Source organism: Callionymus lyra, chromosome 13 (genome assembly GCF_982586985.1).
Source record: "Callionymus lyra chromosome 13, fCalLyr1.hap1.1, whole genome shotgun sequence".
Classification (NCBI taxonomy): Eukaryota; Metazoa; Chordata; class Actinopteri; order Syngnathiformes; family Callionymidae; genus Callionymus; species Callionymus lyra.
This window is the reverse complement of record NC_141830.1, coordinates 22,218,540-22,238,973: the sequence shown is the minus strand read 5'-3', so window position 1 is coordinate 22,238,973 and position 20,434 is coordinate 22,218,540. Positions and strand designations below refer to the sequence as shown.

The 20,434-nt window shown below is 41.7% G+C and overlaps 1 protein-coding gene across 1 annotated transcript in view; it reads left to right on the top strand.

The window, feature by feature from the left end:
• The window catches only part of thbs1b (thrombospondin 1b), a 12,434-nt gene extending 728 nt beyond the window's left edge, over positions 1 to 11,706 (top strand). The window contains exons 3-23 of the mRNA XM_087806596.1: positions 1 to 243; positions 798 to 873; positions 932 to 1,009; positions 1,084 to 1,193; positions 2,300 to 2,425; positions 3,663 to 3,759; positions 4,374 to 4,547; positions 4,614 to 4,790; positions 4,870 to 5,043; positions 5,107 to 5,234; positions 5,679 to 5,831; positions 6,063 to 6,281; positions 6,351 to 6,458; positions 6,750 to 6,909; positions 7,139 to 7,257; positions 8,082 to 8,316; positions 8,392 to 8,619; positions 8,698 to 8,969; positions 9,434 to 9,531; positions 9,590 to 9,729; positions 9,809 to 11,706. The exon at positions 1 to 243 is cut by the window's left edge and continues 320 nt beyond it. Coding sequence (XP_087662722.1) covers positions 1 to 243; positions 798 to 873; positions 932 to 1,009; positions 1,084 to 1,193; positions 2,300 to 2,425; positions 3,663 to 3,759; positions 4,374 to 4,547; positions 4,614 to 4,790; positions 4,870 to 5,043; positions 5,107 to 5,234; positions 5,679 to 5,831; positions 6,063 to 6,281; positions 6,351 to 6,458; positions 6,750 to 6,909; positions 7,139 to 7,257; positions 8,082 to 8,316; positions 8,392 to 8,619; positions 8,698 to 8,969; positions 9,434 to 9,531; positions 9,590 to 9,729; positions 9,809 to 9,816 — 3,123 coding nt within the window. The 3' untranslated portion in view covers positions 9,817 to 11,706. The remainder of the gene's footprint in view (positions 244 to 797; positions 874 to 931; positions 1,010 to 1,083; positions 1,194 to 2,299; positions 2,426 to 3,662; positions 3,760 to 4,373; positions 4,548 to 4,613; positions 4,791 to 4,869; positions 5,044 to 5,106; positions 5,235 to 5,678; positions 5,832 to 6,062; positions 6,282 to 6,350; positions 6,459 to 6,749; positions 6,910 to 7,138; positions 7,258 to 8,081; positions 8,317 to 8,391; positions 8,620 to 8,697; positions 8,970 to 9,433; positions 9,532 to 9,589; positions 9,730 to 9,808) is intronic.
• The last annotated feature ends 8,728 nt before the right edge of the window (positions 11,707 to 20,434 follow it).

Here is a 20,434-nt window from a genome sequence, read left to right as displayed (position 1 = left end):
GATATCGGGTTCTCGACCGAGAACAAGCAGCAGGTGGTCTCCATCGAGGACGTGGACCTGGCCACGGGCCACTGGAAGAACATCACGCTGTTCGTGCAGGAGGACCGAGCGGTTCTGTACGCGGGATGCGAGGAGGTGAACACGGCCGAACTCGACGCTCCAATCCAGAGCATCCTGACCCAGGACACACCCGCAAGTGCACAGCTGAGGATCGGGAAAGGAGCCGTGAAGGACAGGTTCATGGTGAGAGAGTTATTCTTGCGCGTAAACCGGTGCGTAATTACGCACGAAAACTTTTGGCATTGGTTGTTACTTGATTTCAATATATGTGAAGTATGTGCAGGAAGAAAGACATCATTGTTTTAATGAATATAGTCAGTCTATTTCTCATTCACCGTCCAGTTATAGAATCTTATTTTGGTCATAATGTTGCACAGGAATTATTTTTACTATTGGTGTCTCTGTTTTATAATAAAGATCAGGTTAAAAAAATATATATTGTACCATTGTTGGTAATGTTTATAAAGAAAATATATAAAACATAATGTACCAACATTGTGATGTGACTAGAATTACATTAAGAAAATACAAAAGTCGATTTATATAATTTATATGTTTGACGGATTGATGGATGCATGTCATGGGAATGTAGAAAAGAGTCAATAATGAAACAACAAATGCCAAAAACCTCAGCAAAGGTTGATTTTTTTATTGTAAAAAAGCTTTTTAAAGCAGATTTCTAAAACAAAATAATAATAAATTATATATATATAAATAATTATCTCCCAATTTTGCAGGGGGTTCTGCAAAATGTGCGATTCGTGTTTGGAACGACTCTGGAGGCGATTCTGCGCAACAAAGGATGTCAAAGCTGTGAGTGGGACCAAACCTGAGCTTCTTTGGAGCCTGACATTAACAGAACTGTTTTCAGCCTCCGACTCCATGATCCTGGAGAACCTGAACGGCTCGTCCGCCATCAGGACCGAATACACCGGCCACAAGACCAAAGGTGCGTTGGATTGTTCGTCCTGTCTGGAGTCACGAGTGATTGATGTGTGTGTGTGTGTTTGTGTGTGTGCGCAGACCTACAGATGGTGTGCGGCTTCTCCTGCGAGGATCTGGTCAGCATGTTCAAGGAGCTGAAGGGTCTCGGTGTGGTGGTCAAAGAGCTGTCCAATGAGCTCCGTCAGCTGGTAAGAATGACTGACTGCACTTGTGTGTGTCTCTGTGTGTTTGTGTGTGTGTGTGTGTGGGTGGGTGTGTGTGTGTGTGTGTGTGTGTGTGTGTGTGTGTGTGTCCCTGACAGATGTAATAACACACTTTAAAGTTGTCTCACTCCTGCTACTGAAGAGTGGTGACCTGTGTAGCGTAAAAACAATTTTTTCTGTCGTGAGTTCTTCATTGACAACAACTAGTTAGGAAATGTCATGTAGTTCGACTCAGAGAACTGCTTTTGCATGTAGTTCTACGATTACAGTGAGCCAGGAAACTTGATCATGTTAAAACAAATATAACAAAGTTTAAAACCATTAATGTAAATATCTAAGCCACAATTTCATGAGCCAAGAATAAAAATGGTAGGTTTAATTAGTAGCACCCACTGTAGAGATCCTGTTCTTTGTCTGTTCAGTCACTATTTTCCTGGTTATATCTGATAAAGGCCGGAAAATGTTCCCTGGAGCGAAGTCTATTTAAGGGCCGGATCACAAGATAGGTTTAAGACAGTCTAAGATGACACAAACCGGGCAAAAAAAGGAAGAAAATATCAGTTTACCGTTTGGAAGTTAAGTTTAGTTTACTTGGTTTTTTTTGTATCAAATGACATAACTTGTCCTCTTTTACCACTGACTCATAACACAAGACAATGTCTGTCGCCTTGAAGCCAAACAACTCACTGAATATCCAGTTTCTATCTTTTATTTCTAGATAATTCTTCTCACCTGTGAAGCCTGTAGCGCATCCTCATCCATTACATCTTTGCCTTTCAGCTAAATATTTTTTAGACATTGATTTTTGCTACATTTATTGACACCAGCCGCCATCTTGTACCAAAGATTAAAACCATTAAAAAGCATGGTAGAAAAGTAAGCAAAATACATCTACAGCAGCTGCCAAATAACACTCCCCACAAGTTTCTTATGGCATCAAAACTAGTAAAAACTTATATTAACGTTAATAATACCGATGCAGAATTACAATTAGATTTCAATCTCTTGTGAGTCACAAGTTTTAACCTCCAGTTTTATATTTTAAATAAATGTATTTCGGTGGGCTCAATAGTCTCTTTCTTCATTCGCAGACGGACGAGAACAAGACGTTCAAAAACCGCATCGGCATCCACAGCGGCGTCTGCATCCACAACGGCATCGTCCACAAGAACCGAGACGAGTGGACGGTGGACGACTGCACCGAGTGCACTTGTCAGGTGAGTGCCCTCGCCAGTGGGAGTGCACAACCACCGGGCTTGTTCACAGACGTGTGCGAACACACACACGAGGATGAGTCATGAGTAACGTGGGCCGAGACTCTTTTGAATTGATGTGGCAGCTAATTAGCAGTGTGGCAACCTGGCTGCAGGCGCTGTAATGAGAGACCTGTCTTCAGAAGTCCTAGTCTAGCCTGGAGGCGCAGGAGTAGACGCAAGGTGAAGCATAATGAAGAGGAAAATACCTGTAGTCTATCACATTAACTGTTCGAGTGGTCCCGCCCCATGTCAGCGTTTACCTTCCAGAGACTCGCCGTTTCGGGGTTTTTTTTACACAAGGTCCTGCATATCTAGGTATATTTTAGAAAGCTGCCGTCAGGAAAGGTCCTTGTCTTTGTTTACGCTGTTACGAAGGTGATTTCTCAAAGAGCAGATCATCTTCAACCACAGGACTGGGTGGGAGGGACTCATTTTCACAAACACTTTACTTATGGTGGACTGGTGAATTTTGTGGAGTTGTGTTAATGTTGGGGGTTTTCAGAACGTAACCCGAGGGACCACTTTACTCCGAGAACATTCACGTGCACATTTATTATTGCTATCAAGTTCTCACTGTCCAGTCAAAGAACGATTCCGTCTGCTCCTGCCTCGTTCCTACTCCATTTGGACCTAGCGGGCAAATAAGGCCTGAGTCACAGTCCAGGTTTCTCGTGACGATGTTCGACTGCACTGACATCGCCACAAACTGACAAACACACACGACAGGAATACACTGTGTGGTGACTAAACAAAACATTTCAGCTCATTGTGTCATTGTGTCATTCTGTTTAACAATTATATTACATTATTCAAACAGTGGAGGGAGCCAAACACAAACAAGTTCAATGTTCCGTATTGCAACTAAATGCTCTGGGACAATTTCATAAACATGGACGACCAGTTGACACTCAAACCATTGCAGTTAGCTTGTCTTTAAAAAGACACGCAGATGCTCTACTATGAGTCTTGACAACTGACCAAACAGTAAGAGAGTCTCCTCCAGGAGTCATGGCTTCGTAATTAATTTGAAAATCGCATAAGAGTGGTCGTGTTTTGTCACCTCAAAAAGCTGTACTGAGGCTAGTGATCAAAAGCTGCGGTTCCCAAATATCTTCAAGGGTTAGCAGCAACATGCTTAAAAAATGAATCATCAAACACAGATTCCAGCTCAAGTGACAGTCTTTCTTTGTGTTTAAAGAACTCTGCGACAGTCTGCCGCAAGATCTCCTGCCCACTCATCCCCTGTGTGAACGCCACTGTCCCCGATGGAGAGTGTTGCCCTCGCTGTGGAACACGTAAGTCTGAACCTCGCCGAAAATAAACCAAAATTACAGTAGCGCACTTTAAGCTGTTGTATAGGAGCGAAACCAGCCATCTATACGTCTCACTGAGATGCTGTCCCTGGTGCAAACAAAAAAAGCCACAAACATTTCCTGCGATGTAAAGCTTCTGCCGCGGGATGAATGAGTGCCTATGAGTCCGGCACATTGGTGCTTTGTGTTCCTGAACATCTTTGAACCTTCAGGTTGAAAAGTTTCCAAGTTGGTAAAAGTGGTTTGGAAAATGAGCAAAGGCGGGCGTCCACCTTTGGACTTGTCCCTCGTGCTGTAACGGCTCTGGAGAAACCTCAAACATAAATAAACGCTACACATTCCTCTCGACCGCTCGTTGAAGTCATTACACACACGTGTTTGTAAAAATGGGAGGACACAAAAGTGAATGTTGCATCCTGCTCAAGACTCTCTTTGAGACCTTCTACAGAGCCCTCAGTCAAACACACACCACCAGCCTCGCTCTCTAAGAGCGTCCCCTCCCTCATTTTGCTGTTGTGTGCCTGGTTGGGGGTAGAACTTATATTGTCTCCCTTTCTCCTCTCGCTCATATTCCCTCCTTTTTCCTCGATTCTCAGCAAGCGACTATGCAGAAGACGGCTGGTCGCCTTGGTCTGAATGGACTCATTGTTCCGTGTCCTGTGGGCGGGGCATCCAGCAGCGTGGACGTTCCTGCGACCGTATCAATAACAACTGTGAGGGAACCTCGGTGCAGACCCGGGACTGCTACCTCCAGGAGTGTGACAAGCGCTGTAAGACACAAACTACCAGGTAGAAGTTGAGCTTTAAAATGACCCTCCTTCCTTTGTAATGTCCAGTCAAGCAAGACGGAAGCTGGAGCCACTGGTCACCCTGGTCGTCGTGTTCCGTCACCTGTGGCGCTGGTGTCATAACCCGGATCCGCCTCTGCAACTCCCCCAACCCCCAGTTCGGTGGCAAAGAGTGTGAGGGAGAAGGTCGGCAGACTAAGACATGTCAAAAGTCTCCATGCCCCAGTAGGTCCCCAAATATTCACAGCTGACTGCGATCCAATGCCACAACAATAGCAATTAATCCAGACTTTCTACTCCTCAGTCAATGGTAACTGGGGGCCCTGGTCGCCGTGGGATACCTGCACCCTCACATGCGGAGGGGGTCTCCAAACCCGTAAACGACTATGCAACGATCCGGTTCCCAAATATGGTGGGAAAGAGTGTGTTGGCGACGGCAAAGAAAGTCAGACCTGCAACAAGAAAGTCTGTCCAATCGGTAAGAACCGGCCTTTAAACGGCCGTTTTATAGCATATGAATAAATTAATTCTCTTTCTTCAGACGGGTGCCTGTCCAACCCCTGTTTTGCTGGAGTCAAGTGCACCGGCTTCCCTGACGGCTCCTGGAAGTGTGGGAAGTGTCCGGTCGGATACAGCGGCAACGGGATCAAGTGTAAAGACATCGATGAGGTAAGAGAATGATCTTGCGGTGCAATTTATAGGAACATGAACGTTTTTTAAGCAAGGGTGGGCATTTTCTGAAGGGACACATTTTGAATTGAGGGGCCATCAAGCTAAATATTGAATAGACATTACTTCATATTATATGCATTTAACAAAAAGATGAATAATTTAAAAACAAATGAGTGAAGATTTTAAAGTGATAAATAGCTTAGTAAAAAACATATGTTCACTATTAAAAAATGCAAATTTAGATGTACAGAATTATAGAAATACTAATTATTAAAAGTATTGGCACAAAAATTGTGTCGCCATAATGACTATTGTAATATTTAAAAACAAATGTAAAGCTGAAATTTTTCTTATTTTAAATATTTATCTTAAATTTTTGTTATTTTATAGTGTCAGTCTGATCACACTCTTAACATGAAAACGTTCTTGATCACGATACAGTGTAAGGAAGTTCCCGATACCTGCTTTGAGTTCAACGGCGTGCACCGCTGCGAGAACACCGATCCTGGCTACAACTGTCAGCCTTGCCCGTCACGTTACTCTGGACCGCAACCGTTTGGCAGAGGAGTTGAGCAGGCTACTGCCAAAAAGCAGGTAAATCAAGTAATTGTCTGTTACCTGAAAACGTTTTGTAGCAAAAAAAGAAAAAAACACTGGGGAGTCAATTTCATCCTTCATACCATGAATCAGCATGTTTATAGACAAAGTTATTTATTGTCTTACTTCCATGCGTCACCCTTCGGTCCCGGAGACCAAGAATGTCATGAATTTCAACAATGTTAAGGCAGTCTGATGTCTGAAGAGTGAACCTATTCATCCCACCAGGTGTGCACGCCACGAAATCCCTGCCTGGATGGAAGCCACAACTGCAACAGGAACGCTCGCTGTAATTACCTCGGACATTTCGCTGACCCAATGTTCCGTTGCGAATGCAAGCCGGGCTATGCTGGGAATGGCTACATCTGCGGGGAGGACACGGATTTGGATGGATGGCCTAACCAGGACTTGGTTTGTGTGGAGAACGCCACTTACCACTGCAAAAAGGTTTGTGTCATAATCCAGGAATTCAATGAGTAGAGTCCTGAATCGCATCATTAAAGCTGTCTTTTTTAGGACAACTGTCCGAACCTTCCAAACTCCGGCCAGGAGGATTACGATAAAGACGGCATTGGAGACGCTTGCGACAACGATGATGACAATGATGGCATCCCAGACGACAGGGTAAAGTGTAACACAAAACTTGGTTGCGTGACATCATTTATGCACTTGCGTCCTCTTGTGGGACGGTAACTACATCAGGCCAAAACCTCAACATTTTTACACTGAGGTACACTGTTTGTACAACTGAAGGCACTTTGTGTTGCCAAACCAAAAGAAGGCATGCTCAGAAAATAGAGCACCTCTTCATCGCACATCATTCCTTCTCAATAGATTCACTCATACTCCCAAAGGAATGACCACACTTCTCTAGTTCACAACTTAAACTAAATATTTGTGCTTTTCGCCCATTAGGACAACTGCCCATTCATCTACAACCCGAGACAGTACGACTACGACCGTGATGATGTGGGTGATCGCTGTGACAACTGTCCTTACAACAGTAATCCAGACCAGACGGACACAGACAACAACGGAGAGGGAGATGCCTGCGCCGTGGACATTGATGGAGATGGTGAGGACTCTTTACTCAAGTTCTCTGACTCTACTACTTTTTTTAATTGGACATGTGGGAGAAATTTAAATTTAGATTTCATTCACAGTACATTAGGCACATTAAGACAGCCTAAATGACACTTAAATGTATATGCTAGATGTGTATATCTGTTTGTAGATATGGGATTTAACCACGTCAAGCTATTGGTTTAGTATCAAGTTCATGTAAACATTTTCTTCATTTCCAGGAATCATCAATGAGCGAGACAACTGTCCCTACGTTTATAATGTGGATCAGAAAGACACTGATATGGATGGAGTGGGAGACATGTGTGACAACTGCCCTCTGGAACATAATCCAGATCAGGTGCGTGTCTACCCCTTCCTTCCCCCTTTTCTTTCCACCTCACCTACCACCAATAATCCAAATCCATCTCCTAGACTTTCTCCATTGCACAGTAAATATCATTTTGTCAATTGGGAGTATTTTTGCATTTTATACAACCTGCGCGTCTTTGTGGTCTTTAAAAAAAGATAGTTAAGCTCATGATGCTCAAGGGCACATCAGTTCAATAAGGCGTGGTGGGGGGCACAGAGTCTTTTCAATGGCCCATTGACGTTAGCTGGGTAATGAGAGCAGAGAGGCCCGGGGCTGGATATTACTCAGGAATGGCCTCTGTGCTTATCCCTGGTGCACCTGTGCCATGCTAGGACGAGAAATAGGAATTCATTCAACAACGCTCCTCTGGTGAAAGATGCGGCTGGGTGGGCCGTTGCAGGGGGCTCTGAATTTGCTTTCCAGACAGAAGACAGAATAGTACAATGAAATATTAAGCCTGGTCACAGAGTTTGATGTTTTGAAAGAATGCATTATATGAACAACAAATGCATTTTCGTTTTGTACTCAGAAGGTTATAATACTGATATGTAAGATACACAAACACCATTGTGCATCACTGGACCCTTTTTGATTGTATACTTGGGTATACTTTATGGGAAAATACTAATAAATAGTTTCTGTTTAGAGCCTCCTTTTCAACTTTCAACCAGTGAACAATAAAATTCTAGATTCAGCTATTCATAAGGTACTAACTCCAAGACAAGACAACCCGCAACTCCACCTTAAAATCCCCAAAAGAAATTCAACAGAGCAAGAAGCCTATGTTGAGACAATCCTCTGAACATTATCAGGTGGACTCGGATGATGACCGCGTGGGTGACAAATGTGACAGCAACCAGGACATCGATGAGGATGGACACCAGAACAACCTGGACAACTGCCCTTATATTGCCAACGCCAACCAGGCAGATCATGATAAAGATGGAAAAGGAGACGCCTGTGACCACGATGACGACAATGATGGCATCCCTGACGACAAAGACAACTGCAGACTGGCGGCTAATCCAGATCAGCTGGACTCTGATGGTGAGAACTGAAAAACAAATTAAGATGTTCAAGGAGTTTTAAAGTCTACAATTCATGAACATGTTCCTAATTCAGGGGATGGTCGTGGAGATGCCTGCAAGGATGACTTTGACCAAGACAACGTGCCAGACATTTATGATGTGTGTCCTGAGAACTTTGACATTAGCCAGACAGACTTCCGCAAGTTCCAGATGGTTCCTCTAGATCCAAAGGGCACATCCCAAATTGACCCCAACTGGGTTGTTCGTCATCAGGGCAAAGAGCTTGTCCAGACTGTCAACTGTGACCCCGGCATTGCTGTTGGTGAGTTTCAACAAAGACCCTCAAGCGTTGTTTAGCATGTAAGAAATATTAAGTGTTGTTTTTATTACCGGTTACCAGGTTACCACGAGTTTAACGCAGTGGACTTCAGCGGAACATTCTTCATCAACACAGAAAGAGATGACGACTATGCTGGCTTCGTGTTTGGTTACCAGTCAAGTTCCAGATTCTATGTAGTGATGTGGAAGCAGATTACTCAGACCTACTGGTCCAACAAACCGACCAAAGCTCAAGGATACTCCGGTCTTTCCATCAAAGTGGTTAACTCCACCACCGGTCCAGGAGAGCACCTCAGGAATGCCCTCTGGCACACAGGAAACACTCCAGGACAGGTGAGGATATCAGCATTCGCCAGTGAGTCATGAATTAGTTTCAGATTACTCTGATTCATTAAGTTACAGTAGTCGCCCTCGAGCTTTATCATCTTTTTCCCAATTACAGTTTCAAAAAAAACAGCAGGGGTTATTCCAAAACTTTGGATTAGATCCCCAGGATCATGTTACAAAACAGTGCAAGAGTTTGGTTACAAAGTGAGATGTAGGTTTATCGTGTAATAATTGAATAGATCAGCTTGCCAGTGGAGATCCTTTTGGTATCACTAAACTGGACCAAGTCAGTGCTATTGACTTGAACTGGGCAGGAAGTGAATGTGACTCATTGTTCCAGAAAGGGAATCCTTTGCCGTACATATTGGACACAGGTTGCTTAGATAAAGGAACATGTTTAACAGAGGAGCCATTGTAGTAAACATATAAGAAGTTTAAAGTTGCGTAACAAAGCAATGTTTTGCCTTCAGGTCCGTACTCTCTGGCACGACCCAAAGAACGTGGGATGGAAAGATTTTACTGCCTACAGGTGGCACCTGATCCACAGACCACGAACAGGACTTATTAGGTAAGAAAAGGTGTTTGATCGCATCTCAGAATGCAATTTTTGATTAAACTTTTTGCAGAGTCGTGATGTATGAGGGAAAGAAGATGATGGCAGATTCTGGCAGCATCTACGACAGGACATACTTGGGCGGCAGACTGGGTCTGTTTGTCTTCTCTCAGGAGATGGTTTACTTCTCGGACCTCAAGTATGAATGCAGAGGTGAGGTCTCATTACGCTACTAATCCACTTTGTCTGTAAAGTCCAAGCCACTCACTCGCCCTCACGTTTCTCTCCACAGATATATAAACGCACAGCCCTGGGAGCTCTGAAGATTTGCACCTTCTTATAGTTTGAACTTTTGTATCAATTGTAAAGAGCAGGGACCACTTTTATCCCTCGACTCTTTCTCTGTGACACGCACAGTCGGGACGGGGTGAGGGGCATGTGGTTGGCCTCGGGGTAACTTGAAACTGGCATGGGCAGGACACCAACCGGCTGACTGCCAGCTGAGGATCAGAGAGCCCCTTCTCCTCCACCCCGACGATCCGTGAGAGCTCGCTATGGCAAAGAAAATAAAAAGCATTCCCTTTCGTTTCACCAGTAGGACACCAACAACCTTATGCTCTACCTGCTTTCTTGCTCTCTGAAAGACTGCATTCATCTCTGTGCGGGAAGGGTTCCGCCAGTAGACAACTATGCACTCCAAAACATATCCAACATCGCTCCTTGTCCATCAGTCTTATCGCTCTGCTCCTCCTTCTTTTAACTTTTGGACGGTCTTCCAAAGAAATCTTAGCTTTACATTGATGTGTAGATGGTGACCAAAGCAACCAGTGAGAAGGCAATATTTTGAGTGTCACCTCAGGGTGAGACAAGTGTGTCTGTGAATATGAGACAAGTAAGTCCTGATAAAAGTAGCCATGTGGAGAGGAATCCAAAGTGAGCTGTCTGGTTTACATGCCACTCTCAGGAAGAGATGGACCTATAGTTTGGTAATTCAGTTGGATTCCCCTAAACCTAACCTGCCAACAACTAAACAAACTTATCATATATTATGATCAAACCGTTTGGAGCAACTGTGCTAATGGCGTCACTGCAAATATTTCCTTTAAATAATGGTTTATTAATCCTCAACCATTTTCTTTTAGAGACAAGAAAATATTAGTTTATTCCAAACAAAGCAGCTATTAATAACATGAATACGTAATGACATTTTTTATTAAAGCAATAGCGAGAGCATCCAGAAGTGCATGGCATGAACCCATCATGAGGCTGTATTTTCTTAAACGGAGAGTAGCCTGTTTTCCTAGTAGAAATCTGCACTTTGCTAAAGTAACCTTATAGTTTTCAAGCAAGAAGAGAGTAGTCAAGCTGGCTCTATGACATCACACAGAACTGAAGTATCGTAGAAAACCTACAGTCGACATTCCTAAAGTCGCTGAAGTGATTCCCATGTCAGAGCCTCACTTTAGAGGATTGAATTAGAGACTTTGTAAATACATGTAATTTATTGACTCTTGCCTACAGTGTAGGTAAAGGTAATTTGAGACGCTTTTAAAAAGTTGACAAAAAAATGAAAAAGTCCATCCAATATAACGATCATGTTTTGGAATGTTGCTCTTATCTTGTCTTTTTACCTTCCGCTTCTTAGTTTCTTCAGATGGAACACAAGGAAATGTTTGATGCAAATATTACCTCAATGCTGTTTGATAATTCCAATGAGTATATGAACACATTTCCATTATTCTTCAAGAGCATCTTAGTGCGACGGTTGCATGAGTTGTACATAGTTTTCTACCCAAATTCTTTAAAAAGTGGGAGATCTTTTTCTACAAATGTTTGCTCTATCCTGAAATGCTGTTGTTTCGCAGATAAGTTATTTTTTGTTTTCTTGGCAGTTTGTGGACGTAGATGAGTGTATGTGTGTGTGTGTGTGTGCGTGTAGATAAATGCTATTTAAATAATTTATCAGGATTTGGTGCCTTACAGAAGAAGGCGCGTGTCCGTCTGTATAAACGGTTTGCACACTGATGTGAGGATTCTTTCATTTTTACTTTTGTGTATCAACGTTATTTTTGTACAATTAGATTTTTTTTTTTTGTTGCTTGTCTGTCATTTTGTAGATGTAAAAAAAGGTTTTATAGTGATTATTTTGTTACACTCTTTAATACAATAAATAGTTTATAGAAATTTGAATTTGTGTCTTTTCTTTCAAGGTGGGAATTTTGAGTCAAGATAAAAATCTCCCTACGATTCATGTTTATGTTCTAACCCATGATGATCACCATTTTGTTCAGTTAGCACTTTGGATTGTGTCTGAATTCTGGCTCTTTTCATAGTAAGTAAGTAAGTAAGTAATATTTATTTATATAGCGCTTTTCGAGCTGAGTTTAACAACCATGAATAAACTGCATACCAAAGAACTGATACCAACTCTTTCTATGAACATCACTTTGGGCACAAAGCTCTACAAGATGTCAACCAAATCTACGGTCAATGGCAGAGACCCATTGACAGCTTTACAATAGATCAAGGTAGTGACAGAAAGTGTCTGAACGCAAGCAGCCAAAATGAGTTTTCCTCTGAATCTGATTTTGCAGTAATGGTTAAAAAAGCCAGGCTGTCCAAGTCGTAGATGATAGTTGTCAGAAATGAGGTGAACAAATATCTTGGTCTTCTTCAGAAGCAGCGAAATGATGAAGATCGAATGACTGATTGGAAAAGCCTCCTCGGTCATGATGACTCTGTATGTTATGGTGAAGAAAGAGCTGAGCCAAAAGACTAAGCTTTTCATTCACTAGTACACTGTATCTACTGTTACCAGTGGTCATCAGTTTTACATGCTTCTCAAAAAATCATCAAATATAGTAGATGGTTAAGGAACAGCTTTTGGGAGATTTATACTAGATACTACATATACTAGAGAGATAATATCTCTGATTGAACCTCTGTATTCACCTTGAAGACCTGGAAGAGTGATCCTGGACATTGGGAATTATCCTAGACTGGGCCCTCTCCTGAGACCAGAACACAAAAGTCAATAGAAGGATTGAAATCAATGACGCTAATGAAGCCAGCAGAATTTTTGAAAGAGCAGACACGATACAAAAAATCTACCAAAACGCCAGATTTACCATGTCTGCAATAACCATCCAGTCAAATGGATCGTCTCCCACCTGAGGCAAGTTGGGAACTAGTGATTAAAATTCCTCTCTGAACTTCTTGATAACTGAGCTTTTGTCTGAAGCGTATTTTTTTTATATATTTTCCAGGGAAATCTGGAGAAAGATGGCTATCTTTCGTAAGTATCCTGGTGATGAAAGGCAGGAAAGTAATGGCTCCATATGATGAAGTATTGAGGAGTGAGGTTCAAGGCTAATGCACTGGTTTTGACACAATCATTGGTCAGGCTCTGACCTAGATCATGGTTTCTGAGACTAGATCATTGCAGCTGAGCATCTCGATGTCTTTTTCCACCTGCAACAAAAAACACAGATTCAGCACGTCTGCGATAACCACTGAGCGTCGGAGTGATAGCCCAGTTCCCGGGGGCACGTTTCAGGCTTGTGTTTTCAGGTCATCCTGCCTGCAGACAGATACACATGGTCTTTGTGATGAAGGCCACATGAGGAATGTGACACAGACGTCTGCTCCACAGCTTCATGTGCCTGACCTCTCTGATCTGCGCCGACCCCCTTAGTGAAAGGTCAATATACACAAGGGAATAAATATTGGACCCAAAGAAAACCTCGCTGGTTTTGAGTAATTATGATTCATTGCCTGAAACAAAAGTGGCTCAAGCAGGAGAATCTTCTTTGCACTAGGCTACTTATGACACTGAACCCTTATTGAGAACATTTAGAGTTTAAAGAGAAACTTCAAGAGATCTATGATAATTCTTCTTTTAGTCTTAGGGTTTCACAATCATTAGTCCCTCGAGCAAAGAAGATCCTATTGTTGAAACTAGGGCGACACTCAGGTGCCATTTTAGTTAGGATCGATCAGGACAGGGTCTGTTTTTAAGTTAGATTTGTATAACTCTAGTGTTGATCCGATTTTAAATTTAGGACACTGAAAATTCCTTATCCATAGAAACCTCCTCTGGCTCTTCTGATGGATTACACAGGTTTTTCCCAGTCTGATCTAAATTCACTTTCTTGGAGGAGCAGTTTTTCTACTTTGAGTCTGAAATAGTTGTCCTGGCTTCTATATCAGTTCAGATATGTTGAGATTTCTTTTAATCTATGATCTGCTACTCAGGGCTGGTGACCACAGATGAAAGTAGAAAACAACACATCAATCAGACAATCTTTTGGCTCAGCTCTTTCTTCACCTGGACGAGTCTTCTTCTTCTTGTCTAAATTCAGGGTAATATACAAAACACATGGCTCAACGTCATTCATCCATTGACCGTTAGCTCGAGGAAGCTTTACTGGTCCGTCGACCGTGACTAGACCAAGAACCTTTCTTGTGCCTATATCGACCTTTTTTCGGCTTATATGTGCAGCCCGACGTAGATGTCAAAGCAACTTCAATTATTCTTGGTTCATGCAGAAACTGGACTTCCTCTCACCTGCTGTGGTTCTGCCACCTCGGTGTGATCCGTCCACAAACACCCACATGTTCACTCTCACACCGTCTGCGACACCCAAAGGAGACAAACCTAACAGAATATTTGACCGCACTGTCGTTCCGTGACATAACTCATGTGGAGATGATCAAGTGTCGAGTGAAAAACATTCTCTTAGGAAATTAGGTCCAGTTTATCTTAACGATTACAGAGACAAAAACAAGTATGGGATACTGTTTGTTATATTTTAATATACTATTATATATTATTAAAAGAGGACAAAGTAATAACGTATTAAATCGGAATATTCAGGAGAAAAAATAAAACTCAATTACATTATGTGCAAATGCTCAAAGACCTAAACTTGATTAATATATTTTGACAATAAAAAAATATGATATAAATCTTTTATAAATTCATACAATACAATTATGTACAGTAGGCTGACATTTACACCAGCAAACCAATGATTTATATCTAATGAAATATTACCCATACTCACATATATACAGCGTATCCAGAAAGTATTCACAGTGCTTTACTTTTTCCACATTTCTTTATTCCAAATAGAACAAATTAACATTTTCAAAAAACACTCATAACACCCCACGATGACACCGTAAAAAAGGTATTTTGAAATCGTTGCAAATGTATTAAAAACAGGCTTTGACGCGAGTTTCTGTTTCCATAGATAATCATTGGGATATTACTACAACTTGATCGGAGTCCATCTGTAGTAAGTCCAGTAGATTGGTCATGATTTGGAAACACACCTGTGTATAGAAGGTCACACAGTTGCATGTCAAAAGACAAACCCAGCATAAGGACAAAGGAATTTTCTGAAGACCCCCAGGACAGGATGGTCTCCAAGCACAAGATTGGGGAAAGTAACAGAACTGCTGTTTGAAGGTTCCAATGAGAACGATGGCCACTATCAACCGTAAGGGGAAGAGGTTTGAAACCACCAGGACTCTTGATGAAGGTCTTCGTATTTAAAATGACTTGAGGCTGTAATCTCTGCCAAAGGTGCATCAGAAAACTATTAATCAAAGGCTGTGAATACTTTTCAGTGTTTTTTATTTGCAATACATTTGCAACCATTAAAAAAAAGTAGGAAAACATTTAATCAATCCATTTTAAAATAAGGCTGTAACATAACAACATTCAGAAGACATATTGTTAAAAACGAGATATTTGAAACAGGTAAAGAGAACATACTTTTCTATGCATTTTCCTTATATATAAAACTTCAAACCTAATTATTTTAACTGTAAAAGAGGCCAATTTCAGGTGTAAATCATATATTATATTGATAATAATTACACATTTATTAATGGAATTTAAAATGACTTCTTATGTTTTTAAAATATATATATTTTTCCAATATGTGTTTCTAGGGAGTTTGTTTATCAATTTTATTTCAAATATTTGTTTCCCCAAAAAACTCACTGAGCGCTCAAGTCGTCAGCACACCTGCGTGCAGGTAACCTCGTCGGGAGTCTTAAGAGATTGACGACAATGACGGGTCTGGACGCTGTGATTACAACTCGTCTCTGTATCCGGTCACTTAAGAGCGGATCAGGAGACTCCGTCGGACACCGACAGGAGCGACTCGTCTTCAGCTGCTCCGCGGCCCACAGTTCGTGGTAATGAAGGTGTGAGTCAGATCTAGGAGTGATACTCAAGCGGCGTTTGAAGTGGACCCACGAGGCCCCGAGGGATTACAGGCCGTTGCACAAACACAAGTGCAGGAGCAGGGCGTGCTCCTCTCAGGAAATTAAAAGCCGTCGTGTCTTCCTCCGCTCCCTCGTTCCTCTCTCATCTGCTGCCAGTTATTGAACGCTCGTATCGTCTGGAGATCGGTGCCGTCTGTGAAGACTGGGCTGGGTTCTGCCATCTCAGCTCCTGGAGAGTGGCCTGTTGTTCCAAGACCATGAATTGGGGGTTTGTGGTAGTTACAGGTGTCGAACACTGAGCCCGTAATTGCAGAACAAATGGAAACACAACTGTCTTGTGTTGTTTTTATCAGCAGCTCAGCTACTTTTGTCTTTGGATTGTGGGAAACATAAACTGCCAGATTAAAGTATTTAGGAACATCAGAGCTCCAGGATCAAACCAGGCACACATGGAGAAATGTTACCTTAAACCAAGTTAGAATTAGCTTAGGACTAGTGTAACTTACCGAGTCCAAGGCTTGAATTATTGTTGGGTCAGATTGAACATGAGTTTTGACTTGTCAAAGTACAATTATTACTGATGTTACTAACAGTGTTTAACAGGGACTTTGAAATAGTTACAGTTACTAGTTACTTTTTCAAAAGTAAAAAACTTTTAGAGTAACTAGTTCCTTCTTCCTACTCGAAGTAGTTTATACTTTTTGTTCGGGAGGGAGAAAGTCTTATTTGAAGTGTTCCGGCCAGTGTAAGACAAAATTCAAATAATCAGGCAAAAGGTAAGAAGTAAATAAGTAAGTTAAGGAAAAAAGTAAGTTATTTATATTTGGGAAGTGCCTTTCGCAGACCAACAGAAGAATACACAGTTAAAAATACATGCAATTGAAAAAAACTTTAAAATGCCAAGACAACACAAATAAACAATAAAATACAGATTTTTACCCAATTTCTTTTTCTTTTAAACATGATCATAGACTCGTTTTTAATAAAAACAATAATAGCGATAAAATATATAACAAATAATTCAAACACACCAAGTGAGCTGATCTGAATTGAATGGAGCAGCATGAGGTAACAAGTAAATCACAGTAATGATTAACTTGTTACAAGTTTTGTAACATTTTTTCACAAATTTATTGTATTTACTAAACTGTCTTTTACCAAAGAAATCATCGCGTTACCATCAAATTCATTTAACCTCAGTTTTAATTTGAATGTAAGTTAATTCTCTAAAACTCTGTATAATTGTTGACACATCTAACCTTTGTTCCTTATCTTATCTTAAACACTGACATCTTTATAGGTCACCGCGTCAACATCAACATCAGTCTACATGATGTGAGCCAAACCATTCGGCCGGACACATAAAACAACTTGGTGGTTTTGGATTTACTGCTCGAATAATGAAGTCATTATAGAAAAGTATTATAAGTCACAAGTCAGTGCAAAGTTAAAGTCTCAGGTCACTGAAGTGAAGAATTTTATTGCTTGAGTCAAATGGTGTATCTTTGGACATTACAAGTCAAGTCCAAGTCACGGTTTATGGTCTTGTTTTTCCCTGAAGCCTCAGCGAGGTGATGAATGTCCCTTTTCCGTCAAAATATTCGTCCGTTTGACTTTTTCAAGACTCAGGTCAGAGGTCGCAGCACATTCTGGACAGGAAACCCATTTAAAAACGGCCAACAATCCCAACCTGAGTCAGCGGAGTTTAAAGCACGTCATAATAGAGAGGACTTGACCCTCATAATAAAAGAACAGGAGAGTTCTATGTGTTAAAGCGACTGAGCTCAAATCTTCACAAGTCCAACTCAAATCAAATCAAGTCTCAAATCAGGACTTATTGTTTGCCAGACCAAGTCAAGGCTTAACAGTTAAGTGTGTTCAAGTCCACAGTCAAAATATTGAAGTGACAAACATTGCTGTTGCTCAAGTTAAGTTGTGAGTCACAAGTCCAATCCAAGTTCTGACTCTTTGCTGGTCAAGTCCAAGTCAAGTCCAAAGTAATGACACTTGAATCCAGATAGACTCTTGACTCTTGACAGTTAACTGTACTGTCCTTAATGGCCTTGTTTGGTTGGTCCAGATCAAGTCAACAAGTCAAGTCATCCTCACTCTGGTGGTGGAAAAAGATTAAAGCGTGACAGAACTGACAAAATTTCGGTTCAGCCAAAAACACGCTGACTCGCTCACGCTGTGGAAAGACGTTTGGCGTGTGTGGTCTGTGTGTTCTGGTGGTTTTCCTCCTGCGCCTGTGGATCTGTCGGGGTGGGCAGAGGTGGCGTTCAGTGGGGGGTCCTCGTGGTAACACAACACTTCAGCACACATCAGCATGAAGCTCAAGGGTGTCCATTACAGAGAGCAGTTTCACGGTTCGAGGCCGCCATGGTGGAGCGGATTAGAGATGTCAAATAAAACGTCTTTGTCATCAGCTCCTCCGAGTCGTGGTGCTTTTACAACTCGAGGTGTTTCTGCAGAACCATCAGAGGCCTTTAGTTGTGATTTGAAAGGTTTGAAGCTCTTTGTTGTTGAAAATGTTACAAAAGCTTAAAGGGCGCTGCAGTTTTACCACTAAGGAGAATTTTTTTTTTTTTAAAGATGCTTAAGACATTGAGAAATCATAATCATCAGGTTTTAGTTGTGATCTGTGAGTTTGTTTGCCAATAAATGTGATTGGACTTTAATATTACTCTGATTGGTAAGTGTGTGTTGACCCCCATGTGTGATTTGTACTTCATTTTTAACTCTGATCAGTAAGTGTGTGTTGACCATGACGTGTGTTTTGTACTTTAATATGACTCTGATCAGTAAGTGTGTGTTGATCACCATTTGTGTTAATTGTTCTTCATTTTTAATCTGATTGGTAAGTGTGTGATGACCACCATGTGTGAATTGTACTTAATTTGTACTCCATACTACCCCAGTACCCCTCAAAACGGAAAACCCAAAACTTGATTGTGTTTTCAACTTGCACTGGCACAGAACTTTAAAAGACAAGCACATTAAATCTGATGTTAAAGCGTCTCTCAGAGACTTGATGTTGTCCGTTCAAATTCCTCCGCTTGAGTGTTGCCGTCTGCCGGCCGACTCTCTGCTCAGCGTGGTGTGAAATATTAGGAATAACTGTGGCAGTCGAGTTTTCACAAAGACGCTTGAACATCCCAGCCGCCCGGGGAGGGGGGGTTGTGTGGCAGACAAGGATGTAAACAGTCCGGACGGAGACACCTGTCTTTGTTTGAGAGGCAGTCAAGATCAAGGCGGACGCACACACTTGATCGGCTGGAAAAGTAAACGTCCATCTTGCAGCCAAATGTATCTGTTTTGAGAAAAGGATTTTTGGAGTCAGTGTTGAGATTTACTGATGCTCTGTCGCATGATCACGTGTGACCCAGTGACACAGATGATACATGCTTTATAAGACTTGTTTTTCTCAGAGCCGATTGCTTGTTTACAGACATTATTATTAGTCCACTTCCACTTTTGAATGCACTTTCACACAGGTTTGAATGCATTTAGCTGTTTTTTATCCCCTGCTGAGAGGTGCCTTGGCTGCTTCCTACATCAATATAAGAAGATAACTTCACTAGAGAAGGATGACTGCTGCGTGTTTTGCTTGTTCCTTTGCTTCCTGCGCTTTAATCACATGTTTTTTTCAACATGCTAATGAAACAAAAATATGTATGTATTTTGGGCCATAGTTTACAAAACATACTTATATTTGAATGGAACGATAAGGCTTATGTTGTGTTTTACTAGCTTTTACAGGATGTTTGATTGAGTGTCACCAGTCCATCACCATAGCCGTATTGGAGCGCTCGCTACCCGAACGTACAGAGCAAACAAACCTGAACGTATTAGAGAAATGAACACCGGCTTCAGTTTTTACATGTCAAGGGAACCATGACGAATCCCTCAGCCCGGCATGAACCAGTTGCAGGTTAAGAATCAGAACAAGAATTAGAAATAACGTTATTTACAGTGATGTCAGAACAAAACTGGAATTTTGTAAAAACAAAACAGGAATTTATCGTGGCGAAGTGGAAAAACAGTGACAAACACAAGGCTGCTTGTCTTGCACTAGAGCAGATGAAAATTGATGTATCTTGATAAGAGAAAGCTTTGAATAAAACTTGCTATAAATTCATGGATGTTTGTCAACTCCAGAATTGAACCATTTCTTGCCGGAAACCACTTCCGCTACCGCTAACAGCACCTGAACAAAGGTGAGATTAGGACTGATAAAACTGAGAATTTAGCTATTTAGCTCAGCTCTTTTTTCCCAGACTGATGCCGATTCCTTAAGATATCCCATCCTACCATCACTCATGAAACAGGCCCAAAGATACTTTCCCTCATCTCCGGGTAGTGACCCTGAGCTTCCTGCCTTGATTCACATTTTAGCCCAGAAACGATCGTTTCCTCTCTCGCTGATACAGAAGGTTCTGGACTACCTGCAGGTGATCGTGTTCTGGTTCTGAAGCACTGGAAAAGGTCAAATGTGGTGCTGCGTACATGGCGGTGTTTACCAGAAGCATTCCTTCACCAACACGATCCAGTTGCAGTCACAGCTCTGATGGCTCTGGTGTTTGCGGAACAGAGCGCCTGTGAGGAAGTCTTTCTGCTCGTGTTACTGGGTCACCGGCATTGATTTACCGAGCGGCTCACCGGGGACGGAGCTGCGCAG